At 44.8% G+C, this 20,021-nt stretch overlaps 2 protein-coding genes across 15 annotated transcripts in view; one reads left to right on the forward strand and one right to left on the reverse strand.

The window, feature by feature from the left end:
- Positions 1 to 6,946: 6,946 nt before the first annotated feature.
- On the reverse strand, positions 6,947 to 15,484 carry SHOX2 (SHOX homeobox 2). The gene is made up of 5 exons (XM_077991612.1): positions 15,005 to 15,484; positions 12,022 to 12,230; positions 9,582 to 9,639; positions 9,189 to 9,277; positions 6,947 to 7,608 (listed from the first exon to the last, which is right to left on the reverse strand). Exons 1-5 carry the CDS (start codon positions 15,348 to 15,350, stop codon positions 7,351 to 7,353), a joined length of 960 nt encoding a protein of 319 aa, XP_077847738.1. The 5' UTR covers positions 15,351 to 15,484; the 3' UTR covers positions 6,947 to 7,350.
- A 3,936-nt stretch (positions 15,485 to 19,420) lies between these two features.
- The window catches only part of RSRC1 (arginine and serine rich coiled-coil 1), a 411,683-nt gene continuing 411,082 nt past the window's right edge, over positions 19,421 to 20,021 (forward strand). For 4 of the 14 annotated variants that reach the window (XM_077990579.1, XM_077990581.1, XM_077990575.1 and 1 more), the window contains exon 1: positions 19,421 to 19,939. Coding sequence is in view for 2 of the 14 variants with exons in the window: in XM_077990571.1 (XP_077846697.1) it covers positions 19,660 to 19,707 (48 nt within the window). In the remaining 12 variants the exon portion in view is untranslated. The remainder of the gene's footprint in view (positions 19,940 to 20,021) is intronic. The other 10 variants (XM_077990577.1, XM_077990582.1, XM_077990574.1 and 7 more) reach the window with 3 other exon arrangements.

Here is a 20,021-nt window from a genome sequence, read left to right on the forward strand (position 1 = left end):
GTCATTTTTAAGGATAGTTTATTTTCTTCTTCCTTCCTACAGAAGCATAGAAATGTATTCAATAAATATGCAACAGAAGGACAATCAATCTAATATCAAAGTGACTAGAGAGTTAATGCCAGGGCTCCATGTGTATGCTGACATTCCAGAATGGAGAGGACTGAAGGTCGGAGACTCTGGGTAACCTGCACATTAAGAACATCCTCAAGATATTGGGGGCAAGATAGAGTCCTTTCTATTCTACACAAAGAGGCAGATCTAAAATCACAGTCCCTCAAAACCTCTATCTAAAAATTTTTGCAACGTTTGAAGAGAGCTTTGTTCCAAACTCCAGTGCACACAACATAAACACACATTATCAATACTTACAATAAGAGATTGGAATTAAGGTGTACACCATCTCCCAAAATTTTTCAAAACTTCTTCTAATCACAAAAAGGTAAATTAAAAATCCTCTCTATGTGACAGTAGTTTGAAAGGTAAATAATGGAAGTAGAAAGGAGATGTACATTTGTTGAAACCTATTATGTACCAGGCACTTTACATAACTTATTTTTATTTGATCCTCACAATGATTGGCAAGGTGTGTGTTGCAGGATACTAAGAGGTCATAGGTTTTAGGAGGCTAAGAAATGACCTAAAACTTCACATCTAATAGTTGGTATAGCAGAGATTTGAACTCAAGAATATCTGCCTCTAAAAATTAGCCATATACTATGACAACACATCCCAAATAAAGATGTATAGTAAGTACTTGGCTCTTCACAGATATTATATAAAATATGGGACAATATTAGTGATATACCTAAATTTAGGCATTAGAAAGAAGTCCTTCTTAATTTACTCTGTAATTGTAACTCAGTTGTTCATCTTACAGGTCCCTACAGTAGTAATTAAATATTCCTTTCTTTGTATTATATGTGTTTTGAAACTGCTAGTAAAGATCCTTGGTCAGCAGCCTTTGTATCTTTTGGCATTTTGCTGCTAACGCTCTGTAAACATGGGCAGCCAAGGAAAATGCAGATGGTGTTATGGAACACAAACCACGACAACATATGGTATACATTTAGTCCTAACAAAGTGTGCTTCTTAACCTCTGGGTGTCACTTCACCATTCCTTTATAAGACTACTCATTTCCAAGGAAGGTTTAGTTTCCAAAACCAGGGCAACAGGCCCACATGTGTTGTATGGCCATTCAGATGCACAGATTGTGTGTCCTAATACCTTTAAGCAAGTGCATTTAGCACATGCTTCCAAGCACTATGGTGTGTACTTATGAACTGTTTCGCCCAGATGGTAAGCTCCTTGAGGACAAGTGCCATGCCTGAAATCTCACCTTATTAACTGTGCATGGCAGAGTAACAATATTATCTATCTTGTATATAGAGACATACAACCTATAAATTGCTCTTCTAGGTAAACCTCCTGACTACCTTGCTACATTGTGACAATTGCCACATCTTCTAGATGAGGCTCACAGAAGCTAAGCAATTGGCCAGAATCACAAACTAACAGCTAACATTTTCTTATTGCCCACAAGAGAAGGTTTTCTTGTCTTGCACCACTTTATTGTTTTTTTCTTTCAAAGTTTTTATTACAAAGGTCAATGTCTACTGACCTTTTAATAAAAGTAATTATTATTTAGTGCTTAGTATACATGTGCAAGGCATTGTTCTAAGGGTTTTTACAAATACTAACTCATTTAATCCTCCTAACCATCCCATGAGATAGATACTATTTTTATCCACATTTTATAGATAAGGAAACTGAGGGACAGAGAGATTAACTTGTCCAAAATCAGAGGACTGGTAAACAGTAGCAGTGAAATTTGAATCCAACAGTGAAGTGTGCTCCAGAGTGTGTGCTCTTAAACATACACTATTCTGCTTGAATAAGAGTCTACAAAGATCCTTACTCAGGACATAGGAGGAGTTGTTCAGCAAGAAAAAAGCATGTTTACTCCTCCCTATTTGATTTATTTGATTATATTCTAAAGCCTTTCCTCATGCCAATAGAACTCCACGTATTATACTAAACTTTCCTGCACTGAAGGCATATGGAATGGTTACCTTAATTGACACATAAAATACCCAAAACAAAATACCCCAAGACTCAAAGATTTTTGTTTTGTGAATTAGAGACCAAAAAAAAAAAAAAAAATTGCCTAGGCATCAGAAGTGTTATAAACTCACATTTGTAAGTCTTTCTTGGGATTTTCAGAATTCTTATACAAGATTTTTTTTTGTCTGAAATATTTCAGTGCTCACTCAATGCCTGAGCTTGAAAATTACCTAATCCTTTTTAATTTTTTCATTTTCAGCTACTTTGCCTTCAGGCATAGGGCAGGGCAAGCACTTGCTTTCAATACGATGTTTAACACTTTTTATGTTTTTATTTCAGTCGTCTTGGAAAACATGCTAGTAAACATCCAAACATATTGTAAAGATTTAAAATTCGGGGTGTGTATACATATATCAACAGGAGTTATGAATTATGTATATTGCAGGCCTATATAAATTAGATTTTGAAGAACAAGCATCACAGTAGTCAAGCAGGTCATAATAAGACATTCCATGTGAAATGTAAAAACTATCTTGAATAAATTATCTGTAAGTTAACATTCTCATTAGAATGACATATTTATTATTTCTGGGTTTGTGACATTGCTTTAATGCATTTTGGCTAACTGTTGTAATGGCATATTAAGAAACCATTTCAGGCCTTTTTTCCCCACTGGAATTTGCAGACTTTTATTTCCATTTGAACTAAAATAATACAATATTAAAAACAATCGCCCACTTCCCAATGTAGAATACCATTTTCTTCTGCCCAGAAATATTTAATTAAAGCAGTATATAACTTCAGTAATTATTTTTACACAGAATGACTCTTAAGTTAATAGTCAATTGTAAGACTAAAAATTGGGAGACTGACAATCAAAACAATCTTAAATGCTTTGTTTACGTGATGAAAATGAGTGATCCTTTAATTCCCTCACACACATTAAACTGATTTCACAGACTTTCTGTACTGGTGTTTAACATAGTCAAGTGCTTGAGGTTATGTAAAATAAACAATCTTGAGATCTTATTGCAAATGTTTGCAATTTATGATGTAAACTGATTTGTGAAGAAAAAACAGGATCCTATGTCGCTGAAGCCAAAGAGGCATTTTTCAGAAATCAAAATAGTTCCGAAATTTGAGCACTGCATTATACTAAAGTATTACCATCTGAGGACCCAAAAAAGTTATAAATCTGGGGAAAAACTCAAAATAGATGTACATCAGTTCAGCTCCAAGCAAAGACACCGATCTTACTGTGTCTCTTGTACCATAGGGTCCCTAACACTAATGATGTCTTAACTAATCTCTTTTAACTCAGTTTTCCCCAGTCATGGATTTTGCAACTTGGGAAGGTTTTGCACGCCGAAAAGATTTGGGGAGCAGGGAGTGGGGGTGTCCTTTATTAACTACATTAGGATTATTGAGTTTCGACCCAAACTACAAGCATTTGGGTCTTATTTAAATTTAAAGTGAAGAATTCCTCAGATCCCTTCTTGGCATGGTTCAGGGAACTCCGGGTTTGGACCTCTTGTTCACACACCGAGGTGCCTGCCAGAGAGTTTGAACACTGGCATTCCGGGAGAGCGGGCCTTGGGTGAGCCTGTGTGGGAGTCTGACCCGAAGCCCGAGACCCCACAGGGCCAAGGAAAGCAGCCTCTGTCTTCCGTTAGTCTTGAGGGAGCAGGCGTAGGAGGAGGCAAGGGCGCCGCGAGCTCCCGGAGTGCACTGGTCCCACAGGCCGTGACCGACTGGAGCACTGCGGTTGGGGCCAAGAAACTTTGGCCTTTCTCGCCGGACCTGGCTGCCTCCGCGGGCCTCTCCGCCTACCGCGCTCCCGCCGCGGCCCGACTTCCGCGGTACACCGAGCCCGACCCACCCGGCTCCTACCACCCGGGACATTCCAGACCGACCTACGCCGGGTCGCCGCGCTCCTGTACCGATACCCCGCGCCTTCGCCAGCGAGGCCTGCACGCACCGCCTCCTTCGACCTCGGGCTTCCCCCGCGCTCCGCCGCGTGGGACAGACTGGCCCCGAGGCGGAGCCACCATCTCCCCTGCCCCATGGTCTCCAGGGTCCGAACCCGTGTTGGGATCTGGGTTAGGATTAGTGTTTGGAGCTTGGAGCCTGCCTGTTAGGACCCCCGGCCCCGGCGCCGACTGGAGCTCGCTGGAGGCCACAGGACCATGGCGGATGGCCTGGCTGCTTCAGGGCGCACCAGGCCCGCAGGCAGATGTTTATTGTAAAAACTACCGACGTTCATCAACCAGGAGACCCGCAAGGCCTGCGCACTGAGTACGGCCCAAATCCTGTTCAGTGGTCTTTGAAAGTTAAAAGAAAGAAACCTATCGCCCACGTCTATGCTGAGGAACAGCTTTGAACACGAGCTCAGACCTGGGAGAGGGCCAAGTGGGGGTGGTGGGGAACACTGCTGGAGGATGTGGGGTTTTGTCAGGGGTTTTACACACCCTCCAGAACGAGGGTGGGGAGTCTCAGGGGACGCTCAGGACACTTCAGTCTTCGCAGAAGGTCCGGTCTTCACAAGAGCCCGCGCGGGAAAGAAAGTTCCTGTCTCGGACCTGGTCAGGGCCGAGTCTTCAAAGTCTCCATCTATCCCCACACAGGCAGCACCTTTGGGCTTTACTAGTGGGATTTCTTCCAGAAGAAGGGGGCTACGACATGGGGAGAGAGAGCTCCTCATTATTTTCAAGGCCAGGCTTTTCCTAAACCCGATTCTGGCTTCCACCTTCTAAATTTAACCAATGAAGAAGCTGCTTCAGCCAACCCTAAACAGGAGTGTGAGATGGGGAAATCCGCCCTTCACAGTGCCCTCGCCCGCCCGCCTTTGCGGCTCTTTTCCCGCTCCGAAGTCAGCACCTGCCCCGCTCCAGAGAGGGTCAACGAACTGGGGCTGGTTGTCGATTATGCCATACCAAACCTAGGTTGATTTCACACCGCAGGATCCCTCTTTCCTTCCTCCCAAAAGTGTCTCCAGATAAAGGTTGAAATTATAGCAAAATGAATAACAAGAGTCCATCTTGGGGAAGGAAGTTACTCTATCCTATGTTATTTTACTTATTATCTGTTCTTTCATTAATTTGGTATAACCCTGTTTCTATGCTGGGTGGATAAAATGGAGGGGGCCGGCGGCGAGAAATGCGCTCAGCGCTAGGGACAGCCATACAGCCACCCTTCTTACTGCCCCTTGACTGCAGCATGTAAGAGCAGAGGCAAGCGCTTTTCCAAGCTGGTATATTCGAGAGAGTGATACGCATTAATCAAAAGGGAAAAGGGAAAGACTATCCCGGATATTTTAATAGTAACAGGAACAAAGATGACACGAACCCCATCAAATGAAACGATATTTTCATTCAATTGATCGCAAAGTGTCTTCAATTATAACTTGGCACTTATTTAAAAGGTTTAACAGAAGTGGAGGCGACACATTTTGTACTGACAACACGTCATGAGATAACATCTTTTGTTTAAAATAACTTAATACACTAGAAAAAATATGTCAAATATAAATAATTTTGTTTTCATGGAGAACAAATAGTTACAAAGCTCAACCGCATACCAAAGTTCAGTTAGAAGAGCTTTTCCTCTTTCTTGTAAATTAGAAGGTAAAATAAAAACAAAAACAAAACGCCACAAACTTAGGCTTGCCAGCGAATTGGGATACAGATTGGCTTAGTCCAAAGTATCCCAGTTTAAATAGCTACATGAATTGAAACAAACAACCAAAAAAACCAAAAAACAAAAAAAGTTACTTGAATAGATACACCTTTGTGAGATAAAATGCAAATGTTGAAGTCAGTCCACACATTATAGCCAAAATAAACTTTGTTCGTGTGTATCAACATATCTTACACAAACCTAGTGCCTGTATCTAGCTGGGTGTTATTTAAGGTGAATTTGACGGGATAGAGAGGGGGAAATAAAGCACTGTCTTCAAATAGGACTTCGGGAAACCAACAAGAAGGAACACAAGAAAAGGGGAATGGTGGGAACTAACATTCATTGAGCGCCTACTGTGTCTGGCACAGCGAGGCGCTGCACCTTCATTATTTCATTTGGTGGTCTTGTTTTCTTTTTCCTTTCCCCACATGTTCTGCCCACCTCTGTCTTCTTAGGACAATGAGTGTAATTTTTTCCCTTTCTGACTTTTTTCTTTTGTTCCCCAGGATCGAAGACAGGGCAAATATATATATATATATATATATATATGGATATAGGTATCAATTTCCAGATGCTTTTGGTATTGTTTTTCATAGTGAAGATGAAAATGGAGTGAGTGCATGGGAGATAAGGGGGTGGGAGGAGACACACCATCCATGGAATACAAGTAACATGCAAACCGGAATTTACTGTCAGCAGTCCGGACAGTTTTGCCATAATAATTTCTCAGAGAAATCATTGTCTGTGGCATCTTTTTGTGTTAATATTATTTTTCTCTCTCCTCGTTTTAATATTTTCTCTTTTCTTGCTCTCCCATACATGGTGGGTTTAAACTCAAAGCATCTGATTCAACGTAAAAGGAGGCCCGCCTCTCTTATCAAATTTCTCGTGTTAACGTGAACTTCGCAGAAAAAGGTCAGTTTCAAAACCTGTGAACTTCCCAGCTGCGCACTTTTTTCATCTTAGTTTTTCAAATAAGTATACCTCTTCTTTCTGCTTTGCCTTCTTAGCGCATTTTTAAAAACACACATTTAAGTTGGTAACTCCCCCACATTCTCTCGAGATTCGTCTGGGTTGTTTTTCCATATTTTAAAGTGTATAAAATACTTTAATTTTAAAATGTGTTTTTGCTCCTTGGTTCTCCAATTTCAGCTTCTGCCAAATAGTAATAAGAAATAAGTTCCCTTTCTCTTTTTCTCTCCGGTCTTTCAATTTTTTTGTTTGCTCATTTTTTGTTAACAAGATTTTTTTTTCTATGCAAGAGTCCATCGTTGCCGCTTTGCGGTGAGCCAAACTCCTCGGTTCCAGCACTCCCCTGTCCAGTCTCTCTCCTGACTCCCCCAAACCCGCTCCTACAAAACCGAATTCTAGGCCCTCGGGTAGGAAAACGGGCAGGAGCCACAGCGCCTGGGTGCCTCGTGAGATCCCTGGTCCTGCGTGGAGTCTGCCTTTCCGAGTCCAGGATGCGAAAGGGAACAAGGGATGGTCAGTGAGGAGGAAAGAGGGCCGGCTCTTGAAGTCTGAAAGGGGTAACGGAGAAGCAGCGGGGCGCGGAGGGCGTGTAGGCTGAGTGCCGCGGAGGAGGTGCGACATTGGTGCTGGCGTTGGCATCACAGACCCAAGGCTGCGGCGTGCTTTTTGGCTTTCAGTCTGAGATCGGCGATGCTGGAGTTCTTGCTGGTGGTCTTGGCGGCTGCTGCCGCCGCGACTACCGAGGCGGCGGAAGCCGAATCCGCGGCCAGCGTGGCGAGCGGCAGTCCGAAGGGCGGCGCTGGGAACATCATGTAGGGCGCGTGCGCGGCCAGGTGCGGATGCAGGTGGTGGTGCGCGTGCGCCACAGCGCTGTCCAGCTGCAGCTGCGCCTGAACCTGAAAGGACAAGGGCGTCACGTTGCAATGACTATCCTAGGGTGACAACAGAATAGAAACAGAGCATTAACGGCGTCCAGCTTGGCCAGAGAGAGAGTTGGGTTGTGTTTGGGCACGGGGAGAGGGCATTTGGCTGCGCATCTTGTTCCGAGAGTGACCTTCTCAGCCTGTTGCTGAATCTGGGGTTCCACATGGATACTCCACTGCCCCCTGGGTCTCCGAAACTCAGTTGGGGTAGGTTTATTTCCCTGCACCCCGGGAACCCCCGTCTGCAGGAATGTGGCCGTCTCCCTTGGGAACTGGGCTGAAATGGTATATTGGAAAGACTGTGGGTGAGGATCCTTACCCTCTTCTCCTGATGCTGCCATGCATCTCTTACCCCACTACCAAAACAACGGAGTACCAACAAGCAAACTACGCAACTTTTTTATGTTATTCAGGGAAGTTATTCCATCTTCCCCACAATAGGCACAATTGTGAGTCGGTACTTCTAACCTTTATTGCCATAAGAATTACCCAGGGATCTCGTTAAAATTCAGATTCTGATTCAGAAGGTCTAAGTTAGGGCCTGAGATTCTGAATTTCTAACAATCTCCCAGACAGTTTTGTTGCTGCTGGCCCAAAGATTACCTTTTGAGCAGTAAAGGTCTCCTTTTAAAGTCACCCCTCTCTCTTTCTTCAGTCATTCTCCCTTGTTTCCAAAGCCCAGCATTAGGATGCCAGAGTCCTGTGGCACCAAGAGAGCTAAGATCTCCCTGACACTGAGTCGCAATTCATGGGCACACCTATGTGTCTCCCTGTCCAAGTCACTGGAGACTGAGAGCTAATTCATGACATCACAGCCATGCCAAGCAGGGGTCCTGGCTGAGGATGGGGAAGGTCAGATACTGGTTGGGAAAGGATATCGCCCTCAGGCTTGGAGAGCGGGGAGTTCAGAGCACTGGGATTTCCCAGGATTAAATCATTGCTGCAGGCTGTCCTTTTAAAATATACTCTTAAAGGTTTCTTTATGGCTTAGGGTTTGCAAAGGCAAGGCAGCCCTGGGAAGACCAAGACTTCTCTCTTTACCAGAGATGAAGCTTTGTTTGCAGAAACAGATTTAAAAACAAAAGAAAGAAAAAAATGAAAGTATGAGCTGGGAGTACTCGTGTTTATTTATTTTTCTTCTGTCAGAGTTATTTAATGTGACTAAGAGGTAGAAAATACCTACAAAAGTATCTAGAGGGTTGCCTTAGAAATACCTTAAGACTAATCTCTGTATTGGATTTGACAAAATCTTAATCAAAAGACTTTTCCTTCCTCTCTCTCTAAGGGCGACCTTTAGTGTATTTTTAAAGGGCCAGTTACTGCCCCCAGGCCTCTTCAGGGGTTCCCATGAGGACAGAAGGGAGTAGGTATTCAGGCCCTGAATGCTGTATAGGTTTTTAAAGGGTAGTGGGTCCACTACATCATCTCAAAATAGATTATCCAACTGTGCAGACATTGACATCTGGGATCAGAGATAGGTGATGTTCAACAGTTCAAGCAAACAGTCAGGTATTTTTATATTTAAAAACAGCTTGAAACTATACTGTACTTGCCTGCTGAAATGGCATCCTTAAAGCACCTACGTTGACATAGGGTGCGACTCTACAAGCTTCAAACTGGCTGGCGGCCCCTATGAGAACACCTGTAAAAAGTACAAAAGAAAAATAATGTGAGGTTAACATTTGTAGCATTTTTCAGGGTTCCAAATGGTATAAGATAGAACTAATTACTTTGAAATTGGACTATTATCTTTCTAAACTGTATCCAAAATTTAAATAAATATAACTTACTCCCAAACTTTAGGACTCCATTAACAGCCTTTTAGGATTATTAAGTCAAGAACTATTGTCATTTTTGAGGTTTCTTTTTTCTGTCATTGTAATAGTAATATTCACTACTTCTCTCTTTGCTCAGACTTTCAAATGTTCCTTGTATAAGAAGCATACCTTTATGGAGTTGATTTTCTTGTTTTCTACATTTAGCTCTTCGATTCTGAAACCAAACCTATAGGTTGGAGGGAGAAAAAAAAATAAAACCTAGATATTATGACTAAAATTTTTTTTTAATTACAAGAGTGCAAAGAGAAAAGAGTCGTGGTTTAGATAAGAACTGGGAGATATAGCAAGCAATCTTTGAATTGTATAAAAGAGCCTCAATTTCCAAAGTTAAACATGTAAATTAACTACAGAAATAGAAAGATAGATTTTATAGACTTTTGCAAGATACATTACTATTAGTCCTGATTTCATCTTTTCACATAACAGAGTCCCTATGGCCTAAAACTCTACTTGGTACCTGATACCAATATGATAATGTGTTTAGATATTTGCCCAGTTAAGACCTGAGAAGGGTGTGCTCACTAATAGCCTTTAATGTTAATTAGCTTCATCTTAAAGAAAAACCAAACACCAGAGCAATAATAACTCTTTTGGGGAGAAGGAGTTGTAAGGGTTGGGGAGAGGTAATTAGTGTCATAAAAGCCTCACTACAAAGAAGTTTAGAATTTCTCTGTTCCTCTGTGCAGCAGAGTGAAACACAGTAGCAGAATAATTGTGCACCATTATCATGATAATCTAATTTGCTTCTTTAGAAAAAGTCACTGCTTGCAGTTAGGATAGTAGGAAAACATCTAGAAAATAACTAAAATGTAAATAAAAGTGTGAAACAACAATAAAGTACACTTCTTAAGAGAAAAAAAGAAGAGCATTCAGCGAAAGGACAATGAAGTATGTATAAAGCGAGTAACTCTTAGGTACTTTGTTCTCCTGGATGTTACCTGCTTAAACTTGACAACTTTTACAGGCAGTATGACAGATTTTTAAAAATTCAAATAAAGCTTGCTTTTGTATTCCACTTTCAATAATAAAGCATATTGATTGACTCACAAATTAAAGTTTTAAAAACCCCATTAAAGTAAAAATACTGCTTCAGAGCTTTTATTGGTATGTTTTTGAAAGCAAGTGTTATAGTCAATGTAAATCTTCAAAAATTTCTCTGCTATTTAGTATAATAGAGGGTGGATTGTGTGCCAGGGTGGCGTCCTTTGTGTAATTCACATGGCCTAAGGCTTCTTGCCTTTTTTTCCTCTAGAAGAGTTGGAATTAAGATACTAATAATCATAACTGTAATAATTATCATCATGTTTTTAAGGGGTTGCTGAGCCTGTGGAGATCTCAGTGCACAGAGCAAAGCAGGAGAGGCTTAAAAAGGAAGGCTCTGCTGCTGATGCTGTGATGACCAAGGCAGCCTATTATTACTTTTCCTCTTAAACGTGACTGCTCTGGTTTTTTTTTTTTTTTTTTTTTTTTCCTGATCCTATTACAAGATGCGGGAAGCCCCTTAAGAATTGTGCATAGTTCGCTACAGATGGTGGTCTCTGTGCCCAGAGACCGAGGGAGTATCTGTTACAGCGATACTTTGTAACAGCTGCAGATGTGCGGGCCTAAAACTGCTCCATGTGTTCAAACAAATAATGACTATCATTTTATTCTATTTTATTATTTGAGCGGAAATATAATCTGAAACATTTACATTTGTTCCCCGTAAAGCCAGAAGGATATGTGTATGTGAAAGTACACAATTTGCTCCTTTAAATGACCCCAAAGCCTATTTTTGCTATTACATTTGCCTCCACGACCAATAAAGAAAATCTGTTTCAATCCTAACTTCATTGGGTATGGCACGTGCTGGCGGGGGAGCAGGTTTTGGAAATATAAATACTAAGATATGTGGTTTGTTTTAAAATCTAATTTCTTTAGGGTCAGTTTCGTTGCCTTGGTTAAACAAATGAACAAAGAGTGGCCAAAATGCGTTTATTTCTCCGCTATTTCACACACAGTTTGAGATCGACCGCTAACAGCAGACTGTAAATTTCTGCACTTAACAGTTACTAATTTTCTTTATAGTCTGAACATCTATAAACCTAATTGGGATATCCGCTTGACAAACCTAGACCCTGCAGAGCAGACCTTCAAGGAAATCAAACTCCAGAGAGCAACATACTCCTTGGAACTTTCAAGGCATCCAGAGATAAAACGTTTTCTGTGGGATTTTTTTTAAGCCTTATAAAAGTAGGCCCATTAGGATTAAACCACATTAAAGCCAGCGCGAGGCGAGGGGGGTGTGGTTTATAGAAACTCTGGGAGAAAGCCCAGCACAGCTTTCTTCTTCTGGGAACATATGTTAGGATGGAAAAATAAAAGAGAGGGGAGTGCTATAGGACTAAGATCTACTTTGGAAAACAAGACCTCTAGTAAAGATATCTCTTTCCTTCTCATCTTACACCAGACACTAGAACCACCACCTCCCGAGTGTGTTCCCCAAGCCTCTTTCCAACCCCAGGCTCTCTCTGCTCCCTGGGCCCTCGACCTCCTGGCAGCTGGGTACCTGCACTCGGGCCTCCGACAGGCCCAGTCGCTGGCTCAGTTCCTCTCGCATGAAGGCGTCGGGATAGTGGGTCTCGTCAAAAAGCCTCTCCAGCTCATTGAGTTGTTCCAGGGTGAAATTGGTCCGACTTCGCCTCTGCTTGATTTTGGTCTGGCCTTCGTCCTCCATCCCTTTCGCATCCTCTTTGCGATCTTTCAGCTCCGGGGACACTGGAGGGGGCACCCCAGGGGGGCCACACGTGCATCCATGCACACACACACACACACACACACACACACACACACACACACACGGACAAAAACAGCACAGCAAATCCCGTTACCAGATTTGTCACAAAAAAGGATAGAGAATCGTTCCCCCTCGTGGAATCCTGATCCGGCTTCTCACCCCACTCGGAGGAAGAATATCCCGGAGAAGCGCAAAGGTCAAGTCTGAGCAGCCGCCTGGGGCAAGGTGGGCAGTCAACCACCCACCTCCTCCGCAAACGTACCTCGACTCACTGTCCACCCCACAGTTCCCGGCCTTCCCCAGCAAACGCCAAATGCTTTCCACTCACTTTCGCACTCACTTTCTCCCGAGCACTCCCAGAAATCAAAGGCGCAGCGCTAGGCCTCTCACAGAGCAAGGTCTGGACATAAGGGCGCGGCAAGGCCACCCACTGGCCTCTCACACCGGCCATTCCCAGAAGGCTGACTCGTTCTCAGGCCAGCTCTCACCACCTCCGGCTCTCTGCCTACCGCAAACTTGCTGGTCTAATTTAGGAACAATTGGGCCGAAGGGTATCAGCGAGAGAAACAGACCCCGGTGTTGTGCTGCACAGGGAGCCGCATCCGCAGACACCCCTCGCTGCCCCTGGGCTCGGGCCAAACCCTGCATAAGGTACCCTGGGCAGCCAGGTAATCTCCGTTCGCCCTGTCCGACCGGGGTCGCACGAGCACAGGCGCCCACGCCATGTTGGCGGCCCGAAGGGCTCGCCGCCCACGCCGGGCCAGAAGGCAGGAGGCGGAAAACCAGCCTCCGGTGGCGGGCGAAAGCAACCGCTCTCTCTGTTCTCTCTTGGCCCTCCCTCGTGGAAACGCAGACTCGACCCTAAACGCTTAACCCACAGAGATCAACAGGTTCAAGCGGAATATTCGCGATCCTCGGTTTCTATTGGTTGCTCAAAGCCTTTTCATGCAACCAGCAGCTCGGATGTTTAATAAAATATGCATTTTTCTGCTCTGGGTTTGCACACATCCGTTGCCACTGTCCTGTCCTTCTCCTCCCTTTAAAAACAGGAGCTCTTCTAGTGTGAGCGTATAGAGTCACCATATGTATATCGCCCTGGAACCTTTATACTCTGCGCCCGAACCAGAGACTCCGGTTTTTAAGGAGTCAAAGCTGAGTTTAGATAGTAGAGACTGTTTGCAGTTCTTTCCAGCGCAGGATCCAGGCCAGCCTGGGTGTTAAAAATCATTTCCGGAAGAGCCGGTCTGCAGAGAAATTAATACTTGTCCTGAGCTTGGAAATCAACAGTCCCAGGAACTGCGTCCGCCTGGGGTTCAGATCTGAACCTCGCCGTCAAGCGCGCTGGCGAACCTGTAGTTCGGGCCTGTAGTTGTGGACTCAAGGCCGGGAGGCTGAGCTGGGCACCTTGACAGTAATTCCACCATTTTACAAATTTAGGAAGACCTGGTGCTGGTTTGGAGGAAGAAGAGTCGCTAGATCTCGGCCCTGCGGGGCATTACTAGCTACGGTGATCTTAAGTATTGCCGTATTTTCTAGTTCTCAGAGTTCGTTTTGTGGACATTTGTCCCTTCTTTAGGAAGGAAGTGGATAACATTATAGTGAACATTATGAACCAATTTAATAGCAAAGTATTTTTACTGATATTGTACTGAAATTAAAATATGAAAACACATCCTTCAGATGCTGCCAGTGAGGTGGGAAGGCTTTGTCTCTTACATGTCGTCTACACAGTGGATGCCACTCAAAGTTTTGGGGCTTCGAAGAGATGTCCAAATTTCAAGTTGATCAATAGACTTAATAAAATCTCTATTTTTGTCCCCAAATTTCCAATTAATGATCTAAACAGGAACAGACCATGTTATAAACAACTTAATTGCTTGCTTAAATATGTGATTCCACACATGCCACATATTTTCTTAATTGGAAAAATATGGCAGTACACCAGTTACTGCAGGCACCAAGTGCCAAATTAATTTTATTGTTGAACTCCTTTGAATTGTTATAGGATGCTCTGCCATTGAGATAAAGACATTTCCTAACACTGCGCTAGCACCAAAGGATTTTTGCTCTAAGAGAACCGAGTACTGGGTGATTGAAAACACTAAAGGAATTGTGTAAATATAGATCCCCACCTCCCCGTCCCCGCCCCCAACACACCAAGAAACCGAAACGCCTCGCCGGGGAGAAGCAGCGTAGCCTGGACCCTAGCTTTCGTTGGCTTCCTTCTACCTTCAAAGAGAATGGGAAGTTTTGGCCCCTAAGATCCAAAGATTCAGGGTCTCTGCGGAGTTCGAGGGGTCTTGGCGGCCCCAAACACGAGGCGAGCTATCCACCTCTCCCCTTCTCCCTCCCTGCAAACTCCTTGCTAGAGGCTAGCTTTAGTCCCGCCGTCCGGTCCGGCACCCCCTCCTGCAGCCCGGCCCCGCGAACTTCCACGTCCGCCTGCGGGCCATCCGGGCTGCGGGCCCATCCTCCGGCTGGTGAAAAATGCATTTCGATGGAATGGGAACATCTGGGAAGGGCGCGCACAAATCCCACACGCTTCCTCCCCAACAACACACTAGGACCCCACCCACGACCGAGCATACCACCGGACCCCCACCCTTCCACTATCACTCCAGCTTACAAAGCTGGGGTCCAGGGCCCTCTCCGCGTCCCTCTCCCCTCCCCGCTGGGCCTCGGAGTCCTCTCCCGCCCGAGAAGAGTCAGGAAGGAGGGAAGGGGAACCGTTGCCCGGGGTCAGTCAGGTCGTTACCCTCCGTCAGTCGCGGGCTGCCCGGCTCCCTGCTTCTCTCGGCAGCGCCCATGTCCAGCTCCCGGACGGGAGAGCGCCCTCCTCCAGCTCCTCCGCCTGCTCCTCCTCCTCCTACACCTCCTCCGCCTCCTCCGCCTCCGCCTCCGCCTCCTCCGCCGCCGCCTCCGCCGGCCGCCCGGACTGCCGGGCTGCTGCGGTCGTCGCGGCCGGCCTCGGTGCAGCCGGTCGGCTCCTTGGCCCCGCGCAGCGGCCCGCTCTCCAGCACCTCCCGGTACGTGATCGCCTCCTTCTTCTCCTTCACTTTCTGGTCAAAAGACTTGGAGACGAACGCCGTAAGTTCTTCCATCGCCGCCGCACGTCAGCCCGGCGCTCAACCTCTGCCAGCCGAGCCCCGCTCTTTTTTTCCTCCTTCTTTTTTTACTGCTCCAGCCCCCCCAATAATAACACATCAATGGGACAGGAGGTGGGGGAGGAGAGGGAGGAGGAGGAAGAAGAAGAAAAAGAGGAGAAGAAGGAAGACAGAGGAGGAGAAGTAGGAGAAAAAGAAGTAAGAAGAGGAGGAGGAGGGGGAGAAGGGTGAGGAGGAGGAGAGGGAGGAGGAGGAGGAGAAGAGAAGGGGCGGGGGCCGCCGGAGGGAAATGGGAACTGATGCTTCCCTGCCGGAGCGCGCTTGTTCAATGTTAAGATCTTTGACAATTCTTCCTGCGGAGAGTTCAGATCTGATAGCGACGCTGCGCTTGAAGTCTCACTATTTATACTTCCTAAAGGCGGCCCCTTGTTCTGAGTAAATTACCTCCCCGCGCAACTCGGAGTGAGCCCCTTCCCGGGTAGCAGTCGCGCCTCTACCGGGGGTTGGGGAGGGGAAAAGGAGAAGGAGAAGGAGAAGGAGAGAGAGAGAGAGAGAGAGAGAGAGAGAGAGAGAGTGAGTGGAGTTCGGGCGGGCTGGGGCTGGAGTGGTAGGGCAGCACAGGGGGACTGGAGGGGGCGGGGAGAGGAGGCCGGTCCCCGGCCGCTCAGGTTTCCAGATAGCCCCTGCCGCCTATGCTCTTGGCCATTAATCCAGGATTGACAAGAATCCCTAATTAATTTAATTAGGCGTGGATTTTGCGTTGGTGTCACGACTTAGTAAAACATTGGGGAGCTGGATAGACCCCGCGGGGTGGGGCCAAGAGGAAACTGACAAGTGCGCAGCTCTTAGAGTCAGTCTGGTATCCCGACACTACATCCTTCCCTACAGCCTTGCTTGGAGTCAGGATGCCTCGCAACTGCTCAGCTTCGCATTTCTTTTCCTCGTCCCTGCCCTGCATCAATCGCCCAGCAGTTTATAGGCCCCGCATCCCATTCTCGCATCCTGAGCCCGCATCCCAATCCTGCATCCCCGCCTCTCACTCACACCCTCGACCCCCGCCGGCAGTAGCTCCACCGCCCGGCATCATCCTGCCCAGAGTCAGGGTTGTCTGCACCTTCTCCGACCCGCGCAGCTTCTCTTAGGAGCTTCCCGGCTCGCAGGCAGGTTGAGTCCGGTTCTCCTCCAAGTTCCTCGCCCCTCGGTCCGTGTTATTCGCTCTATTATTCGTGTCCTGGAGCCTAGCTGACTCCTCTATGGACAGACCCCGCTAAAAGGGACCGGTCGATTTAACAAGTTTCCCGAGCAGCTGTTAGCTGACAGATCTCATTTTAAAGTGTTTCCTTAGCGCCCGGTCAAGGACAGCTCGACTTCGTTCGTTTCCCCTCTGAGGTCTCAGAACTCCCACCCTTCTCCCTTGCTCCTTGCAACCGGACCCCTCTATGATGAATTACAGGACTTCTTCTTTAGCATCTTGGGAAACATCGAGTTTGTTTACTAATTTGAAAAACAAGAGATTATCCCTCTTCGAGTCTGAAAAAAAAAATCGACGTTAAGTTTGTACCTCGTCTAATTTCATTTATTGCGGAGTGCTAAAAAAGAGACACTCGCCAGGAGTAAACGTCCTCTCTCTCTCTCTCTCTCTCTCTCTCTCTCTCTCTTCCTACCCTCCCCCCGCAACGATTTAAAATTCTATTTCTGGTCTATTTTCATCGGAACGGTTTGTTACATTAGAGGAACATCTATATTCCTGAGTCATTTGTCTGTATTGTGCCGGACAGGGCTTGCTGTGAGAAGTGTGGCTATGCAAATATATACTCACAAAATAATATTTACATATGAAAAGTTATATTTAAGTGTGTAAACAAATATACCTCTTTAAGTGTGGCTTAGGGGACATTTTCAAGTACTCTGAATATTAATGCAGACTTTCTGGAAGTTAAAGGTAACTTGATCATTATTTTGGATCTAATACTCTTAGTAAAAATAAGAGGAATTACAGAACATTAATATGTATATCTTCCATATATTGGTTAAGGCATCAAAACAAATTAGCAGATAATTTAAGAAGTTCTGTCAAAACAATCTGAAATACTTGTAAAAAGAGAACACAATTATAACTTAATATATTAGTGTTTCTCAAATAGATGTAAATAGAAGCTGGATATAACCTTATGTTATTCTACAATACTCATATTAAAATGTTCACATTTGGTGAATTTAAGGATTATGCATATCATGCTTTTTAGAAATGTTTTGCCTTTCTAAAACATTTCATTTTTTGCCACTTTTAGGAGAACCAATGTCTATAATTTTTCCACAGCTATAGCTTTTAGGTATTAATACATTGTGTCAGTACTTGCTTTTGTTTTGTTACACCACAAAAGGGACTCAAATACTCAAAGTTTCCAAAGTTATACAAATTTAGAAACAATTTTACATTGAGTCTTGGTTTACTCTCTGTAACTACTTTCTGATATTATCAGAGGAAAATAATGAAAAAACTTTAGTCCTTTATGAAAATCTGTTTTTAAGATTATTTAGCAGAAAGGCCAGTAATGGGGTGAGCTAAGTGGATATGGTGCTCAAGGTGCTCTCAAACTGAGGTGTTAAATACATATTCATAAATAACTCAAAAATAACCACTGTTAGAAGTCGGCAAGGAATCAGGAGACCCACCAGCTACTAGTTTGCCTTTTTAAGCATGATTTTTAGGTTTGAACTCATCTTTCATCTACTGAGCTTGAGGGAAAGATGACCACTTTAAAGGTAATCAGGGAAGTCACAGACACAACTATTGTGTAATTCAAACCAATAGATTTTCCCATGATCTCAGCTTTTTGGCTCATTGCATATTTAGGAATAGTAGTGTTGATAACAGATGGAACTATGAGAAATCTTTAGTGTCTGACCACAGATTCCCACTGGCCTAAGGGAAGTTTACTTTAAAAAAAAAATCAAGGTTATAAAATCATATACTAATAAATGCTCACAAAGTTCCAATGATTTTGTTTCATTAAAGAGCAAATATTTTCCAGAGGTAGGACATTTCAAAATACAGTTTTGGTTAAAAAAAAAAAAAAAAGCATTTATGGTAAAGCTCAGCTGACAGTCTGTGGACGGATACACAGGTTCCAATAAAATTCAGGACCCAAGGGTTTCCCCAGCTTTTGAATTATTTAAAATATACACATAGTGTTGTAGTAGTTAAGTTTTAAAATGGTGCCTCAAAATTGGCTAGTTAAGGTACATTATTTGTGAAAAATATATTGTGGAGGTGATTTTTTACCATCTCAAATATCTGCGGAAAATTGTAGCTTGGTTATCTAGCAGTGGTGAATGAGTTGGTTCTCATAGTCGACCAAAACCCAGGCCAACAATTTATTTATCTTTTTAGCTTTGCTTAAGCGTAAATGAGGAAAAAATAATTTTCACGTAAGGAAAAATAAGTTATGTAGTATGAGTTACAGAAAATGCTGAGTCTCTTTAATTTCTATTGGTTTAATTTAAAAAACTCCACACACCTATAAATTTGATTTCTCCTTCAGAAGAAACCGCTCCCCGCCTCGCCTCAGGCAGGTTTCTCCTATTCCTCTACTAACCAGTTACTTTAATCCGAGAAACTAATTTGCACTCAACTTGTGAGTGCCTTCACCTTCAGGGCAGAAGAAACACCGACTTTTAATGCATTTTTGCAAATAAATCATTACAATTTAATCACACAAGACTCTATACAGACACACTCCCATGATTTATTATCGTTGCGCGAGTTTCCCCCTCCCCCAGCATGAGATAACCAATTTTGTTTCGTGTAGGTGTCATAGACATAACTTCCTACGATGCAGATTTGTTTACTGATTACCTATGACGATAACGACGACTACTAAGACAATAACACTCTCCAGTCCCACCTTTATTGCTTTTGGTAACAATAAAATCAAAATAAACAGGCACGCAAAACAAACGCCAAACAAAAAATTGACAGCGTTAAAATCTACTCCCTCGGCGTTCCCAGCGCCTGGCAGCATCCATCGATGCACTCGGTATCTCGGCTGAAGCTGCCTGGCGCTAGAACCAGGAAGGCGCTGAGCTTAAACTGAAGCAAGTTCGGTGTACGCAGGCGGCGCCCTGATCTAAAGAAACGTCTCAGGGTCTGCGGCGCTTGCACGTCAGCGGAAGGTGTGAGCCCAAAGGTCTGGACCGAGGTGATGCCCACGACCAGGGCCTGGCGAGCGGCGTCCGTGGCTGCGGGGCTCCGAGGCCCTGCTCTGGCAAGAGGCGGCGTGGGGCCTGCCGCAGTTTGCGCTGGATGTCGGCGGAGGGTGGGCGGCGGCCTCGCGGCGTGTGCAGTGTCAACGTGCGCATGCGTCCCGCACCTGGGAGGCTCCGGACTCCCTGGGTCAAGGCTGGTGGCTGTAGGATGGGTGGGTGGGTGGCCGCAGGCCTCAAGCTTGGCCCTCTGTCTTGAGGACGTGTCGGAGAGTTCGCCGACTCCTCCCCTCGCCCCCCATTCCTGGCTCTTCATCGCTGCTTTTGGGTTTCCTGGCTCATCTTGCAATATAAGCCTGGCGCTTCCTCACTAGCTCTAGGTAGGGTGGATCAAGAGGGAGGCTGGATTCTGGTGCCCTCTATCCCATCCACTCCGCTGTCCCTGCTTTAGATCCAGCTCTT

The sequence above is a fragment of the Macaca mulatta genome, chromosome 2 (assembly GCF_049350105.2).
Source record: "Macaca mulatta isolate MMU2019108-1 chromosome 2, T2T-MMU8v2.0, whole genome shotgun sequence".
Taxonomy (NCBI): domain Eukaryota; kingdom Metazoa; phylum Chordata; class Mammalia; order Primates; family Cercopithecidae; genus Macaca; species Macaca mulatta.

Bases quoted from the DNA above. Each gene is read 5' to 3' on its own strand.
- SHOX2 (XM_077991612.1), bottom strand. From the start codon at position 15,350: ATGGAAGAACTTACGGCGTTCGTCTCCAAGTCTTTTGACCAGAAAGTG. The intron at 9,640-12,021 runs GTACCCAGCTGC...TCCAACCTATAG, and splicing joins TGTCGGAGGCCCGAGTGCAG to GTTTGGTTTCAGAATCGAAG. The intron at 7,609-9,188 runs GCAAGTACAGTA...TTGTCCTTTCAG, and splicing joins TAAGGATGCCATTTCAGCAG to GTTCAGGCGCAGCTGCAGCT.